Source organism: Ptychodera flava, chromosome 8, assembly GCF_041260155.1.
Source record: "Ptychodera flava strain L36383 chromosome 8, AS_Pfla_20210202, whole genome shotgun sequence".
Lineage (NCBI taxonomy): Eukaryota > Metazoa > Hemichordata > Enteropneusta > Ptychoderidae > Ptychodera > Ptychodera flava.
Window position 1 is genome coordinate 24,694,299 of NC_091935.1, and position 16,451 is coordinate 24,710,749.

Sequence of the window (16,451 nt, forward strand, 5' to 3'; positions counted from 1 at the left end):
AATCCATTCAAATGGTTCAGAGAGACACTGATAGAACAAAAAATAACCAGTCAGAGCTCGTGTTTTCATCATCACGATGTTTGCCGGAATTAATCACAGATTTTCTAGTTATAGTTTGTTGTGGTATGCATTCTTCCTTAAAACAGTGCAACCTTTGATGATTCAGTTGGCACACTCATTCGTGTCTAGAATTGAATGACTCTATCGACCACGTTAATTGAAATTAAAGTTGTCAACTCAATACGTCATTTTGACAAGAAAAAATCAAAGCGAGGCAAGAACTGAGGATAAAGTTGATCAAGTCGAATGTCACTGGATTTCCATTGCCTGTTTTGCAGATACAAACATTGCTATTTTAAACCTACTGCAATTTAATGTGTGTGTGTGTGTGAGAGTGTGTGAGTGTGTGTGAGTGTGTGTGTGTGTGAGAGAGAGAGAGAGAGAGAGAGAGAGAGAGAGAGAGAGAGAGAGAGAGAGAGAGAGAGAGAGAGAGAGAGAGCGCATGGGAGAGAGGGAGTGAGGGAGGAGACGGACAGCCTGTCAGAGACGGATACGAAGAAGGCCAGCAAGCCAACTTGCCAGACAGACAGAGATAAACAGCCGGGGAGAGACATAAGGCATACTGAGACAGACAGACAGACAGACAGACAGACAGACAGGTAGATAGATAGGTAGATATAGATAGATAGATAAATTTATTGATGATTGTTTTTTTCATTGATTGATTGGTAGATAATGTTTATCCTGTATGGGTATTTGCCAAATTATTACAAAACTAATATAATATGTTGAAAATAATTTGTTTCGATTCAGCGATTTATTGCAGATAATAGATACACTGGCACCGTTCAATTGTCAATGTGGTGATGGTTGTTGTGTCATATGCAAATAAATTTGGTCGCGGCAAACAATTGGCTGGGTCTCGCACATTATTTAGAGTTATTTTTGTGCCCGGGCATCACAACTCAGACTAGGGATAATAATTCACTGTATATTGTGTACAGGTATTTGAGTATAGACGCAGTCGCACGGAAAATCATTAATGACGTTACCATAAATGGAATCATTAGGGATGACGTCACATGTAGAGCTTACACTCATTCAATTTACTGACGCATCATCGTTTCTTCTCAGCTAAATCGAAGCACCGACAGTGACCTTTACTCGGACTCCCGGGGATATGTTTAAGTGATTACATCAGGAAAGGTTTTAGCAAATGGATGTACCGGCGAAAGTTTGAGCGTTGCTCCACAGCTTGTAATAAACATTGACACCAACATTGATGGCATGCTAGATGATATAATGGCAAGACAGATCCAAAATTGGCTTGTATTGGCCAAATTGGCAGGCATGATGTATACCTGCCCTAATGAGAGTCGAATTCATCACTGGAACCACTGCTTCTCTGTGGGTGAGCTGCCATTGCTCCGTAGCAGCAACTTTTGGCGCGTTTTCGATAATATATTTGTTCCTTCTGTAGAATGAAGCGACTGTATTTTATGAAATTCCAAAAAATCACGCCAAAATGCCTCAATGATTCATGTGTCAGAAGCCTGCGAACGCTAGTTGAATTTCCAACGTTATTGTTGATGACGAGAATTTGTGTGCACACTCGAACTCCGCTTTCGACAATCACGCCGCACATCTGGTGAACTATGCGTTGTGCGTGCGATATGATAATGCTAATACAATTTTAAAAATATTTCAGAGATAAGAATTATAAAAAGCAGTTGTTTTGTAGAATAATAATAATGACAATGTTATCAAAAGTAACAGCCATTTCCCTTCAAGCGCCACTGATATCGATTACGGGGCGGGGAACTCAATTTATACCGGAAAGATGCTCTGTACGCGTTTTGACTGCAGCGGTGTGTATGTTCCTCCCTGGAGATTTGAACCTACATGACCGTTAACAAAGTTAAACGTGAGTGGTTGCTTAAAAAAAAAAAAACTTGGATGAGTCATCGCCAGTGAAGTTGAAAAATAATGGTGATCGTCACTGTGCTGTAAGAAAATAGTCATCACTCTCAACGTCTTCTCCATTGTCGTCCGCCGCGGAATATTTTAATGGTGAAAAATAGGCGGAAAAAAATTGTAAAAAGGCTTGGGACAACACTGCTAATTTAGAAACTGTTATTTTGAACATGAAAGATGTGTACACACATTTTTGGATAAAGGGGTCATGAAGCTGCCAAGTGGATATTTAGATTTGCTCGATGGTATTGCCACCGGCGATCTTTAAATTGCCTGGCCAGTCAAGGGATATTTTGATAATGAAAAGTAGGCGGGAAAAAACGCAAAAACAGGCGGGTAATTTACCCGGCTCCCGGCTTCTAAGGGCAACACTGACTCTACTGGTAGAACGGTCCGTAGTGACTGAATAACTAATGTTCTGTGTGTATCGTTTTATCAAGGTGTTCTATTATTCCAGACAATACTTAAAAATTGTCGATTTGCTGTTGGGTTGAACTTGATGGGACTGATCATGATGCATGTAAGATCATGTTGTTTCATGTAGCAGTCGTGAAAATGACATAAATTTGAGGTTTTCTGATTCCGATTACCGTATGCACCGTGAAAAATAATTGGTATGTTTGAGACCTAATTTTATTGCGTGTCACAATGCAGCAATGGTTAATCCATCTGTAGCTTTGGTAACTAATAGGTGTAGTTATTGGAGTTACTAATGATTTAATAACAAAAATTCAATTCTACTAAAAATAAACTTTTAAAGTCCGCTGTTGTTCTTCAAAAAGTACTTGGTGCAGTAGTTGGTTGGTGTTGGACTGTTCGATAACACAAACCAAACAGACATGAAACTTGTTTTAATATTGATTATCAGATGTCACAGAATACTACATTTTCACTTGTAAATTTCAATTTTCGCGAGAGGGGGAACCACTCCCCTCTCTGTGACGTGTGAGTTTGTGACAAGCATGATATAACGCACCACTAAACAACAGTGGGAACATGTCAAATGTAAATACAGTGCATTTTCAATTCTACATAATTGCACAAGACTAATGAATGCATTTTTACCAACTATGTGCTAATTGGAATTAAGCTTGCGAATATTCATAAACCATCTATTGAAATGATGGTTTCTCTTTATTAATACTCCAGAAAATCGATAGATTACGTAATTCGAAATTCCTTCATCCAAATTTCAGAATTCCCCGGGCCTAAAAATTGTCGAATATCATTTGCATGTTATGGTGCAAAATTATTTATAGTTTGTTTATTTCAATAAAACTCATTTCATTGGAATCACCACTTCTCAATCGCAATTTTGTAAAAAAAAGTGTAACTCATACAACTGTTGCTTTTTTTAAATTAACGATCATTTCAATCTTAGAGTAATTCTTTCAGAACTTTGAAGTTATCAGTCAATAACGAAAAAATCGATCGATCGCTCAATCAATTAAATTTGACCGATGGCGTAACTGACATTTTTAAGTCGATTTTAGAGTTCAAAAACGAAAATTATGAGTTTCACTAAACCAGTTAACATCTTTCTAAGTTTTCTTTCCGAATAACCGTTATTTTTCAAAGACCATAGCAAATTTAACACTGAGGTGTCGCCATATTACTTGCAGTATCCGGGTGACAACATCATTGGCATTTTGGATGGCGAGTACGCGGGCACAAGAAACGACAAGATAACACTCGTGGGGGCGAACTACGACACTATAAGGGACACGGACGGAGTCGACGACAACGGCTCGGGCGTTGTTGCCATGCTTGAGGTTGCCAAGGAATTGACGAAGAAAGGATGCAAGCGAAAGTACACCACAATATTCGTTGCCTTTGACATGGACGAGCAAGAAGATGGTAAGAGCACACAGTTCGTATGTTGGCAAGATGCACGTGGTGCTTATTCTTGACTGATCGAAAGAGAATGTCTAATGGGCGTAAAGTCAGTTGGGGAAAAGAGGCATTGCGCTCTTTGGTAAACTTATTGAATAGTTCACTCTCACTTCTATTGCGAAAGAGTTTTCATTGCAATGTCGAGGATATCAAAATACAATAAAATGCCGAAATCACGTGATGTAATGATGAAATTGAAACCGGGGACAAATGGTCGCTTTTCATGTTGAGTATACGCTGGTTATTTCACATCCTGCTGTTTTGACTTAGATAGTTACATGCTTGTGGATATGGCTAAGGATCTCGTTGCGATGAAGTCTAAGGGAGCCATCATTATTTACGGCATGGGGGTCGGAGGAATTTCATCGGAAACTCCGAAATTTCGAGTACCCCCTTGCCAACCATGATGAATTTGAGTAACCCCCTTTCTGAGAAATTTTGACTGACCCCACGCCACTTAGAAGATTAAATACCAATACATATATTTGTAAAATTTACAAAAATACAACAACAGTAAAAACCTTTCAAATCCTGATATACCCTGCCAGATTATTATCGGTTATCTCATGACGGTTGAAAAAGGGGAACCAACAAAATCAAATTCAAAGTGACAACAAAATACAGGTATAAAAGCCCACGCTATGACTCAGTATCCAATCATATAGTATTGTTTAATTTGGATGGGTATCATGACAGGATTTTCACTAGGATATCATAACGGTGGAATTTGAAAGTACATGGGAAAGAACATGCGGACATGCATTTTTGCAATATCAGTGTTTGAGCCACAGTATTCAACAACCAAACAATGACAAAACATTTAAAAAAACAACTCGGTTTGCTAGAGATTAAAGACCGAAGAATACACAGGAATGGAAACTATGTGACCTTCTCGTGTCATTTCAAATTTCGAGAAATTGATGTGTGCAGTGGTGCAATTTGAGAGGTGTTTCAATTTCTTTTGCACTAAAAAAATTAAGTAACCCCCTTCTTCCGCTCGACATTTTGAGCAAGCCCCTAGGAGTTTTCAATTTTTTGAGTGACCCCTCACATTCCTCCCAACCCCCAGGCCGTAAATGATGACAGATCCCTAACTATCGTAGTTTTACCAAGTTAGTTCGAAAGGGTGCATATACTGTTTGTCATTCTGAACACGCAGATGAACAACAAACAATAAACATGCATGTGCATGGAGCAGAGTAGATTGTAGTTTATTAATCTCTCGTTCTGTTTGCAGAGGATTCGATTTCGGCTTGCTTCAGCAGAATTACATGTGGTTCTTCTTCGTTCGTGTCCGACTGGCTCTCGCCTTACCTCCTACGTTCGGGCGATCAGAAAGTCATCAATGGCGCCATCATCCTGGAGTCAATAATGAACTTTGACGACGACGAGAATTCACAGGATATAAGTAACTATCGAGTGAGTGGTCATTTAAAATTTAATAATTTACGTATGATTGTCTGTTTGTGAGTCCTGAGTTCTGATCTTGTTATGGATAGCAAGAACGGGGAGTGTCCTAGCAGCTGCAGTATGCAACACGGTTCTCTGCTGCGTGTACAACTATAAGTACGATGAATGATTACCGACTGACAATGACATAGTCAAAAAGTTTCTCAGCCAAATATGGTCAGCGGGTGCACACAGATACACGATTTTTTTCTTTCAAGGCCTCCGGCCTATGTGCAAGGGGAGGGGGGTACGATGAATTGCAATAGTAACCCAATATTAGAATAAATATACACACACTGTAAAGACAAACTAACTAATAATGCATTTGTAATGGGACGGCTCAGCGTATACAATGACGAGTTCGTGACTAACGTAAAAAATTAGGATTTTTTCAAAAGTTCCAATGTTGGTATCAAATCAGTCAAATGCACGTCTATGATATAAACTGAGGTTAATACAGTTCTAGTTGTAACAAGATTTCATTGCGTGTTTCATTATTTACGTGGACAAACCGTGAGTGAATGTCAAAATTAACAGTGACTCGAGATATCTATCAAAATCTTACTTACATCACAGTTTTATGTTTCTTGTATCGCTTTCATTAGCATAAATATTCATTCTCCATAGTAACCTCCTTATGATGCAAAGCAGATTGGCTGAGCAAGAGAGGCAGACATCAGCTTGTAGCAATAGTAGTTCTCGCCGTTGGTGGCGCACTAACCCTAGGGCTGGCGAGTATATTTTCAGGCAAACTTAGGGACTGGTCAGTTTCTTCAACCTTGGCGTGGATCCATGTGGGGTTGGGGTAATCGTAGTTTTAACCTTGGTGATTGTGGGTCAACATGTTTTTGAAATGCTCAATAGGGACGCATGTGTTTTTAATTATAATAAGACACGGACTCATACCAGCCACGAATTGCGTCATTCAGTTACAGTTGAACTTTGATATATCAGAGATATATCAGAGATGTCTTGATGTTTCAAATTGAAAGTCTGTTTTGCAGAGCATCATACAAACCCCCTACTTACATCTTTCAGATACAGTTTTGGGCACGCCCTTCGGATGCATAACTTTAATACATCTGAGATATATTAGAGATACTTGGATGTTTGGAAATCGAAAGTCTACATTGCAAAGCATCATAACAGCCACGAATTGCATATTTCAATGACAGTTTTGGGCACGCCCTTCCGGGCGCATAACCTTAATATGTCACAGATATATCAGGGATATCTGGATGTTTGCAAATTGAGACTTATTTGCAAAGCGTACTCGTAATGAAATCTGCAGTTCAGATACAAAGCACGACAGAAGCCTGATTCTGTAATGTTTTATCCATGAGAACTCAGTATGAGAAAGCAAAATGCACTAAATATTTCATAATACATTGATATAGTGACATATTTTACACAGGGATATATTAAAAGATATTTTTCGTTCTCATCGATGCATTTAAAGCCAACAGAAGACTTTTAATCCCCCAAGGTGTGAATGTTCTATTGTTATGTTTATCTTATCCAGCTGGTGCTATTGTAGGAAAGGCAAGGCTGTGAAATTGATCCTCTGATAGCTAAGTAGGGAAGTAGGGTATTCCTAAGTTAATGGAGCTTTTCCGTAATGTTCAAATAAAAGTTATTTTCAAAATGATAGTTGACAAAAGGGAGCTTTGCCATTATTAGCTGTATGTTTTGAATGGTTTCAATGCTAAAAGAAAAAGCTACCTTATACACTGTGCACGTCAGATTTGGCTATAACTTCTAAAACTAGCTATCCAGAGCTTCCTAGGAGACGTAATTCAAATTAAGCAAAACAAGCCCTCATTTATCCGTAGCTTTGATAACGACTTTTATACCTCAATTGTCATGGAAACACAGAGTTAAACTGGTTTTTTTTTAATATTATTGTCTTAAAATTGTCCTTTGAGGAGAGTAGCTGTAATATATGACAGGTCAACTTCTTTGTTATTTTGTTCTGTACTATAAACCCAGTGTCTTCTACAATTTTAACCTTTTCACTCCCGTTTTTTCCTCAGTAGACAAATATTCTGCCAATCAAATTATCCCAATTTAGTTCCAATTATGATATATATATATATATATATATATATATATATATATATATATATATATATATATATATATATATATATATATATATATATATATATATATTCACAATTTTGTTACATTTGGATCGGGGGTTCGCACTGTTTTCGAAAAAAGTTGGAATAGGGGGGTCAGACTATTTTCACTTTTCTAAGAGGAGTCAGCCACTCTTTGATGTTCGCAAATACATTATCCACCACTCCGGTAGAAGAAACTCTCCAATCCCTTAACAGTGCTATTACGTCGGTCATCTTTGAGAAACTTCAACGTGATTAATCATTTTTAGGGGTTCGACAACATTGATGAGATTGAAGCAAACGAAAACCGGGGAGACTTTCTCGCTGTCATAGGCAGAAAACTCGACGCTGATCTGGCGAGCAGAATAGAGGAGAACTGGGAGGATTTACCAGAAGACAAATATAAGATTCAGAACTTTGAACTCAATATTGAAGGTGGGTCGCTAGACTAGCCCACTAGTCGATTTGCGTGTTTTTTTTTTTTAACGTTTGAATAAAGATTATCAGCTTATTCAGTTATTCCCTCTCTCTTATTTGTTGTTTTTACTACGTTCCGGATGTGGTTTGACCATGTCACATGATCGAGGGCCTTTCCTTTGTGTAGGTTCGTGCTGGGGCGTGTATAATGAGTCGCCTGTTTTACCAATAAACGATGTAGCTTTGAACTGATCAGTTCCTAGTTAGTAAATGTCTTTGTTTCACAGAACACAGCTTTTGAAAACATTGTCAAAAGTGAGAGCTATGACATTATGCTCGTCCCTTTAAAGGTATACTGTCACCTATTCCAATTTTGCAACTGTTACCATGGAAAGAGAAAATCTAACCAATCACAGATTTTAAGCGGGTGGCTGCTTTTTAAAAACAGCGCCCTCACATGGGCATTTTGAAAACCAAGGAACGCCCCTTTGACCACATATGGGCATATTTAGATTACAGGTGACTGTATACCTTTAACTGAACTTGTAAGGCATTTCCATGGATGCAGATGTCAAATCACTTCCAAACATATAGATGGAGAATTTGTTGCTGTGAAACTTTATAGGGAAATGATATTTTTTTTCTTTTGTTTATGCATTTTTGAAGAGAGATAAAGTTATTAGAAAACCATTAAAAGGTTTCTACCCGGGAACAACTTAAACCTCGTAAAGGGCAAATTGTTGACTATTTCCGTTTACGATCGTATGGCTTCAATTAAAGCTCTACAAGCTGTAACATTTCAGATTCCAATATTTTTGTTGTGCTTGTAAAATAACGTTTCTTTTTGTTCCTCTCCCCGAATCATTTCGAGGTGCCTAGTTTGAAATCGTTAACTCAGCCTTCATATCGCTAATGTTCAATATTTAATTTTTGATATTCAAGAATGAAAAAGGGGGGGGGGGTCACCGTGCAAATTTTGGTAATAGAGAAACAAATTACCCAAGATTTACATATATTTGAAATTCAAAATGGAAACCATCCCTGTGTTAAATCTACGGAGAAAAATAAAAGTTTCGATTTTCGAAAAATTAAGACTAAAACTAAGCTAAACATTTTCTTACTACAGGATCTTTAGAATGAATCCCACAAGTACAGTGGTAGATCAGAAAAGAATTGTAAAAGTTAGAGAGACTGAATGTCTGCTCATTCTACTCAAATGCTTTGTTTAAACGTATTTGGGAAGAGATTCAAAGTTGTTTAGCAGAAATAAACGAAAGAAATATCAGAAGTTGCGGATTATTAGGCGCCGAGTGTGAAACTTTTTTTAAAGGTGTACATTGCAATAAAATGAGTTGAGTATGATACACATATATATGTGAATACAACACCCATGGATACACACGTATGCATGAATGTAGCGATGATTTCAAATGTCTACACGCGTTATATTGCAGCGGGCACATACATTTATGCATATGTACATTTATGGCTTTACATACAAATGAATATAAAATGCTTTGTTTACAAAATTTAAAAAAAATAGAATAGTATCATTATTGAATGGCGCATAGATACATGTTTACATGACTTAGCATAATTCTTAGCATAATTTTATACATATTATATTAAAACCCGAAGTTGCCAAGGTGAAATTAGAAACTAGAAATTAATTGGTAAAATGATGAACTATGCAACCTGCGACGTCATTATGAATCATTAATCCTTCGGAGCGTTAAATGTTCAGTGTTCGATATACGAGACATTATATATATATATATATATATATATATATATATATATATATATATATATATATATATATATATATATATATATATATATATATATAACCATATACAACACGTACACACGTACACCTACCAACATGCATACATACACACCGTGACACACATGCATACATACATACATACATACATACATACATACATACATACATACATACATACATACATACATACATACATACATACATACATACATACATACATACATACATACATACATACATACATACATACATACATACATACATACATACATACATACATACACATGAGATCTACGATATTTGTTTCCACGATATTGCCACTTCAGGGATTGTCAAGGCCTTCTGTCCATCCATCATGCAGGCCTGACTCATGACTGATTGCAACTGGTCGTTTTGGCCTTTTCGAACTTGGTTGCAAAGTAAACATCCTCATATCACTCTACAAACTGATTTATTTTGATTGTTTTTTAGGAGTTCCAAGTACCATTGACCAGATTCTGCACATGTATTTCATGCAAAGTGACCACTTCAATTTCTGGAACGAAGAAGGCATGAAAGCCGTCTATTTGACCGATACAAGTGAGTATGAATAACGCCACTTTGTACCCCTTCGTGTCGTAGCGACGCCCTATGACCTGATGAAACTTTTATATAGCTCCGCCATAGCTAGCGAAGATGTGATTTGCCACATTGTCGTAAACCAAAGATAACTCGGGGGCGGGGGGGGGGGGGGTTAACGTCAGTTAAGACATTCAGATAACTCTGCTTGTAAAGAAAAATCCAAGAATGACGCAAGAGGTTTTACCTCTGAATAGTAAAGATTTAGCAAATTAAAGCACAGTTTTCTGTTTGCGAAAGCACTATGAGAGAAAGCTATTCATGTATGATCGTTATACGGAATCACAAACTGGGGCAATGGGAAAGCGCCCCCACTGGCCACTGCTTGTTAGTGTGACTGTTACAGCCACTGCGAAGAAATAGAGCTCATAGGGCGTTGTTCAGCAATCGCCCCTCCAATTTATGTACATGTAGATACTAACTTATACATACATACATACATTTAGTTGATTGAAAAAACCAAGAAAAATGCATGACCGTTGTTTTATTGTTCCTACTAACGCAGGCATGCTGTTGCACACATTAGCCAGGAAGATTTAATTTCTAAATTAATTGTCGGCCAGAAGAATTGCCAGTGTCATACTCAAAACTACCATATCCTATCAAATTGCCTCTTAAGTCATTCGATAATGAATAATGTATCATTCAGAGCATTGTTTTGTTGTCTCCTCCGTATATTTACATGTTTTCAATTTTTTTTTGCTCATTTCCAGGAGATGCCCGTGGTATCATGAAGGAATGTTACCATTCTCCATGTGACGACCTTGACCGAGTCACTGATGATAAACTGCTCTTCTTGGCGAAGACGGTACACGCTCTTCGAGACTCGTTACACGACATGAGCGAGACCGACTTTAATTCGTGTAAACCAGGTGACTATGTTATATCTCTAGTTAACAGGTCCAGTAGCTGTAACTCTTGCTGAATTTTTCAGTACTTTAGTTGTTTGTATGTGAACCGTGACTGCCCGAAGGATGTTGAGATACGCAGCTTGTCAACTCAGCGTGTGCATGTACAGGCTGCATCGTTATTGTTGACAAGTGAATTCTGGTCCGGACCTGAACTTAAATGTCCACAATAACAGTGCACTTTGTACTTCGCACGTCGTATACTATACACACTGTGTCACCAAGCCGAACACTGAGAGGGTGTTTCAACATACTTTTGCAGTCGAACAAGAACTTGCTGTTTAAAGCAGAAATAGTGAGAAAACCACCAAAGGTTAAGGTCATTGACCCTTTAAGTCTCATCTACTTCATTCCTTCATTCCTTCAATGTCTCGTAGCTCTCCATAGTTCATTCACCCTGTTGTGTCGTCTTCGGTCCCCTTATGTGCATTGTGAAAACATGTCGTCACGGTGATGGACATTTGTATCGACTAATTCAATGTCACGAAATAATGAAAAATCTGCACATTGATGTAAGCTAATTAAATGTCTGTCTAAATGCATTTTCCTCCTGGATAATGCTACGTTTGCTTCAATGCCGTCATTTCAGTCATTTTGCTGTCTGCCAGGCTGTTTATTCTTCTATACATATTCTTACTTTTGATGTTCTCGTAATTGTGGTCTGTTATTATGTAACAAAAGCACAGCAAGATTTTAAATGTCCAGGGGCCGAAGGTGAACAATATCACTTTCGTGCTTGGGTGTCACTTACTGATCAAAAGGGAATACCTCGAATTACATGCAGTCGCGCGGGAATATTTTCCTAACTGTGCTCACATTTGTTTAGTCAATTATATTTTATACCACATACATTTCAATCTGCATAGGCTCTAAGGATCAAATTCAAACTATCTGTCACCATCCCCTATATCTATCTATGTATCTATGTACCTATCTATCTATCTATCTATCTATCTATCTATCTATCTATCTATCTATCTATCTATCTATCTATCTATCTATCTATCTATCTATTTATCTATGTATGTATGTATGTATGTATGTATCTATCTATCTATCTATCTATCTATCTATCTATCTATCTATCAATCTATCTATCTATCAATCAATCAATCTATCTATCTATCTATCTATAGTATATATCTATCTATCGATCTATCTATCTATGTATATATGTATCTATCTGTCCGTCCGTCTGTCTGTCTGTCTATCTGTCTGTCTGTCTGTCTGTCTGTCTATCTATCTATCTATCTATCTATCTATCTATCTATCTATCTATCTATCTATCTATCTATCTATCTATCTATCTATCTATTTATCTATCTATCTATCTATCTATCTATCATCAAAAGGAAGAAATAGGTCCCTATGTATCCTACTAGGTAGCTTGTGTAGTAGGCTGTTGCCTAGAGACGAAATTACTCCGTTAATAAATTTAATGACATTTAATTCGGCTCATCAAAAGTGGATTGGTCACAATTCAGCATGTTTTTGCACATAGGGAGGTTTTATCGGTAACTGTTTAAATTTAGCGAAAGGTTACATTGCCTGTACATTGCCTGTTCGTTTCTTCCATAGTCTACCCTCTCACGAGTTGATTATCTTTCCACCACGCAGAGCTAATACCCGTATCCGCCAAAGATCTTGATCTCGTCGTGAAAAAGGGTGAACTTGGAACCGAAGCAGGAAGCGGTGTTCCCTGTATCGGCATGGTAACCATGGTATCGACGCTTGCAATCATGGTACTCTTTGCGCATTAGAGACGAACAAGGCGCATGCGCAATGGACGACAACACTGGCGCGTGCGACAAGAAATATTGCCTCATCGTCTCCAACTGTACGGCGAAAGTGTCCACCAAGGCGACAAAAACACTGTCGTGTGGAGATGTTGGTTGAACTAAAATACATCTATAGATTTACGTGGTGTGTTATAGTGTTAATTGTTTTCATTATTATTCAGAATTCAATCATGGCTGCAACCTTGTCCCTGATCTTTTGGCATCACGTGACGTCACGCCGACCTCATTGACGCCATTTTTAACTCTAAGTACAAAACAAGCCCCTTTAAAGCAACATCGTTATATAGCGTTGTTTGAGTTGATAAAGCCTGAACTTAAAGTAGAATACAATAATTACCTATATCCATGCTAATCGGATTTATATACGTTCGACATTTTGAATTGCACTGAGTATGGAACTCTATTAGACTTGTCTGCAATCACATACTGGAACAGCAGATGCAGTCAAATGCATGTAAAATTTACTCAAATGTCATATCATTTTTCATACGTCATGCATAGACGATAGTTGTCATCCGGGAACTTCATAAATTGATGATATACCTTCACTGTTCCGCGCAAAGATCGATATAAAACTGATTGTAAACTTTAAGTAGATTTTCTTTCATGAATAAGTAATTGAAATGATAGGGTGTAATATTGCGAAAATTGTCAAAAATATCATAAGTTATCACACAATAGAATGATTCCACGCTCATTTATTCGTTGACAGGTTTTCTAACTTTTCATTCAGTGATCAGTCCGAGTCCTCCACGGCGGCTGATCTCCTTCGACCGTGACTGTCAAATCACCGAAACAGATTGTACAGCATTTGGAAGTATAGTCCTGTTCCGGTGAAATCGAGGTTTTTATTTCTTAAAGGTATACAGTCACTTGTAATCTATAAGGGTTGTTCCTTGGTATTCAAAATGCCCACGTGAGGGCGCTAAAAGCGGCTTTCCGCTTAAAATATGTGATTGTTAGATTTTCTCTTTCCATGGTAACTGTGGCAAAATTGGAACTGGTGACAGTAAATTGGAACTGGTGACAGTATACCTTTAATCCGAAAAAAGTAATTTAGTCATGTAATTTGCCGCGTATTTGCTACAAATTCTCGATACGGATATGTAAATATAAAATTTGTCTGTTCTTTGCTACAAAAGTGTTACTGTCACGTGAAGCTGTTCGGAAACGTTTTGGTAATGTTGGCATTTTATAAATCACGTTGTTGCTTCTTGTCAACAGAGAGTCTGGTGAGTTTTGTTTCCTTTGTTCAGAACTTCGAGCTAGAATTATCGTTTACACGATATCTGCGAATGTAAATTTTGTAAATTACGGAACTAGGGTGGGCTTTACCAACATTCGAATAGGTAAAATGACCAACGAGCTGCCGACTTTTTTACAGATGTCAATGCAAAATTAAAAAAATATCTTATGTTAGCAAATGCTTCCATATATATGAAGACTATTAAATATGATGAGAAACCCCAAGAGAGTTTTGAAAACTTCAATATCACCGCTGTTTTAAATCCGCTAATTAACATGGACAAGTAGAACGCTTTTTTAAAACTCACTTCACACAATCGAGTTCCCACCATTTATTTTGTACTTTTTTAAGCAACTTAAAAGAATGCAATTTGTAAACTGGATTTCTTTTTTATATTTCCAAAGTATATTATTGCAGGGTTCTGAGGTGACAGACCTGTGTGTTTTTTACTTTTCAATTAACAGGTGCTACTTATGTCCCTCTTATGCAATACTATAGCTGTGTCATAATTATTGATATCAGTACTTCACATGCCACATTTTCTTTTGAAGAAATATTCTGTGCCTTCTATAGGATTGAAAAGCGCACTATCGTGTCCTTTCGAGTCAGAAAGTTGGATAGTCCCGTCAAATCTACACAGAATGACCAGCATATTCTGCGCACTACGTATTCACTTTTCACCGTAGAGGGCGGCATTGAGTTTACCGACAAGCTGTGTCCTCGCTTCCCCCGTGACTGTAAACATTGACTCTGGCAGTTCTTAGCTAAAAAAAAATGATATTTGGTTAAAGTATTGATGATTAGTTCAGACCATGGCATCTGTTCGTTAGTATACAAAACTCGTAGAATTTTCCGAGAGGTTTTTTTTTTCAATTCTCCAAACCAGAAGATGATAGGGAGATTCATTTTTGTACTGTAGTTGTACAAAGTCAGGATCATGGATAGCACCGTCTGCGTGTAATAATACGCTTGAATTACATCTTGCAAACGACATATCAGCATGCTAATGTGAGAATATACCAAGTAGTTCATAGAAATTCGCTACAATTTATGAAAGACCACCGGGTCGCTCATAAATTATTGTACAATGTTCAACATTTTCAGCAATTTATTCTTTATTTCAAATATTCCAAGCAAGATGTATAAGTAAGTTTCTATCTTCACTTCAGTCTTTCATATATTGTTTTGAAGAAGCTGAATACAAGTATTCAAGAAAGCAAATACATGTGCATGCATGTATGTTTGTATGTATACTCAGATTGTGAAAAAAGAGAAAAATTTTAACAAATCGCTTGGTTTGGTAAAGTAGTTGGACATGAGTGATTTTAAATTTGTGGTGCAGTTTGAGTTTACACTATTCGTCTGCGTACAGACAATTTCTATTACACCATAGTTTTGGCAATTGTAATTCATTTCCGTTCACATTATAAGAGGACGAAGTCGCCAGCTTCTGACGTCATGAAAATCGTGAACCTCGAGTGTCGTCACAGGCTCCTGAATATGCATATGTATCAGAGATTCCATGCTACCCACAAGAGCACGGAATATCATCGCCCCTGCCTGATGTCTGTTTGATTCTCAGGGATGCAATAGGCGTTCTGACGATCGTAAATTCGACACAGTTTTGTACACTAGTCTACAACCTTGTAGAATTTAATGTCGACCAACCCAAGACAGCAATATCAGCGGTCATGGCGACTTCGTCCCAGCCAAGTAATAGTAGAAATGCTCTCGTTTGGATGAATTAAATTGCAGAAGTGTGATGCATTTCGAGTGTGATTCATGTCTCCTAATCTGGCTGCTGCAGTTTTGAGAATGTGACTTTGTTCAATTTCTACGCATATCGTCATTGTCAAGCGACAGCTATGATACGCATTACGTCACCGAGTGAATGTAGGAGTGATCCATTGATTACAGTGTTGTTCAATGCCACGCAATTGACGCAATAAAAATGCACAAGCTATTTCCTGACTCTGTCAAGGTTGTAGTGTCTTTCATTTTCCTAATCACCACAGAAAACTACCCCAACGTCGATGAGACAGTCGTTATGCCATTTATACTGTGCAAAATGTTAGCCAGCATTTCATCGTTACAATACTTAAGTCAAAAGCCGCCTTGGGTACTCGGAGATTGTAAAACTTCACTTGATCTACAGCTTGTGTAAACACAATTGAAGTCTGTGTCGAAATTAAAATATCTATCATCTTATATTGGTCATTTTCCTTGTAGAGGTTG

At 37.5% G+C, this 16,451-nt stretch overlaps 1 protein-coding gene across 2 annotated transcripts in view; it reads left to right on the forward strand.

The window, feature by feature from the left end:
* Positions 1 to 16,187, forward strand: part of LOC139138847 (uncharacterized protein YfbL-like) — a 52,490-nt gene extending 36,303 nt beyond the window's left edge. For both annotated transcript variants that reach the window (XM_070707403.1, XM_070707404.1), the window contains exons 3-8: positions 3,597 to 3,831; positions 5,105 to 5,286; positions 7,709 to 7,874; positions 10,117 to 10,224; positions 10,977 to 11,135; positions 12,789 to 16,187. In XM_070707403.1, coding sequence (XP_070563504.1) covers positions 3,597 to 3,831; positions 5,105 to 5,286; positions 7,709 to 7,874; positions 10,117 to 10,224; positions 10,977 to 11,135; positions 12,789 to 12,931 — 993 coding nt within the window. In that variant the 3' untranslated portion in view covers positions 12,932 to 16,187. The remainder of the gene's footprint in view (positions 1 to 3,596; positions 3,832 to 5,104; positions 5,287 to 7,708; positions 7,875 to 10,116; positions 10,225 to 10,976; positions 11,136 to 12,788) is intronic.
* The last annotated feature ends 264 nt before the right edge of the window (positions 16,188 to 16,451 follow it).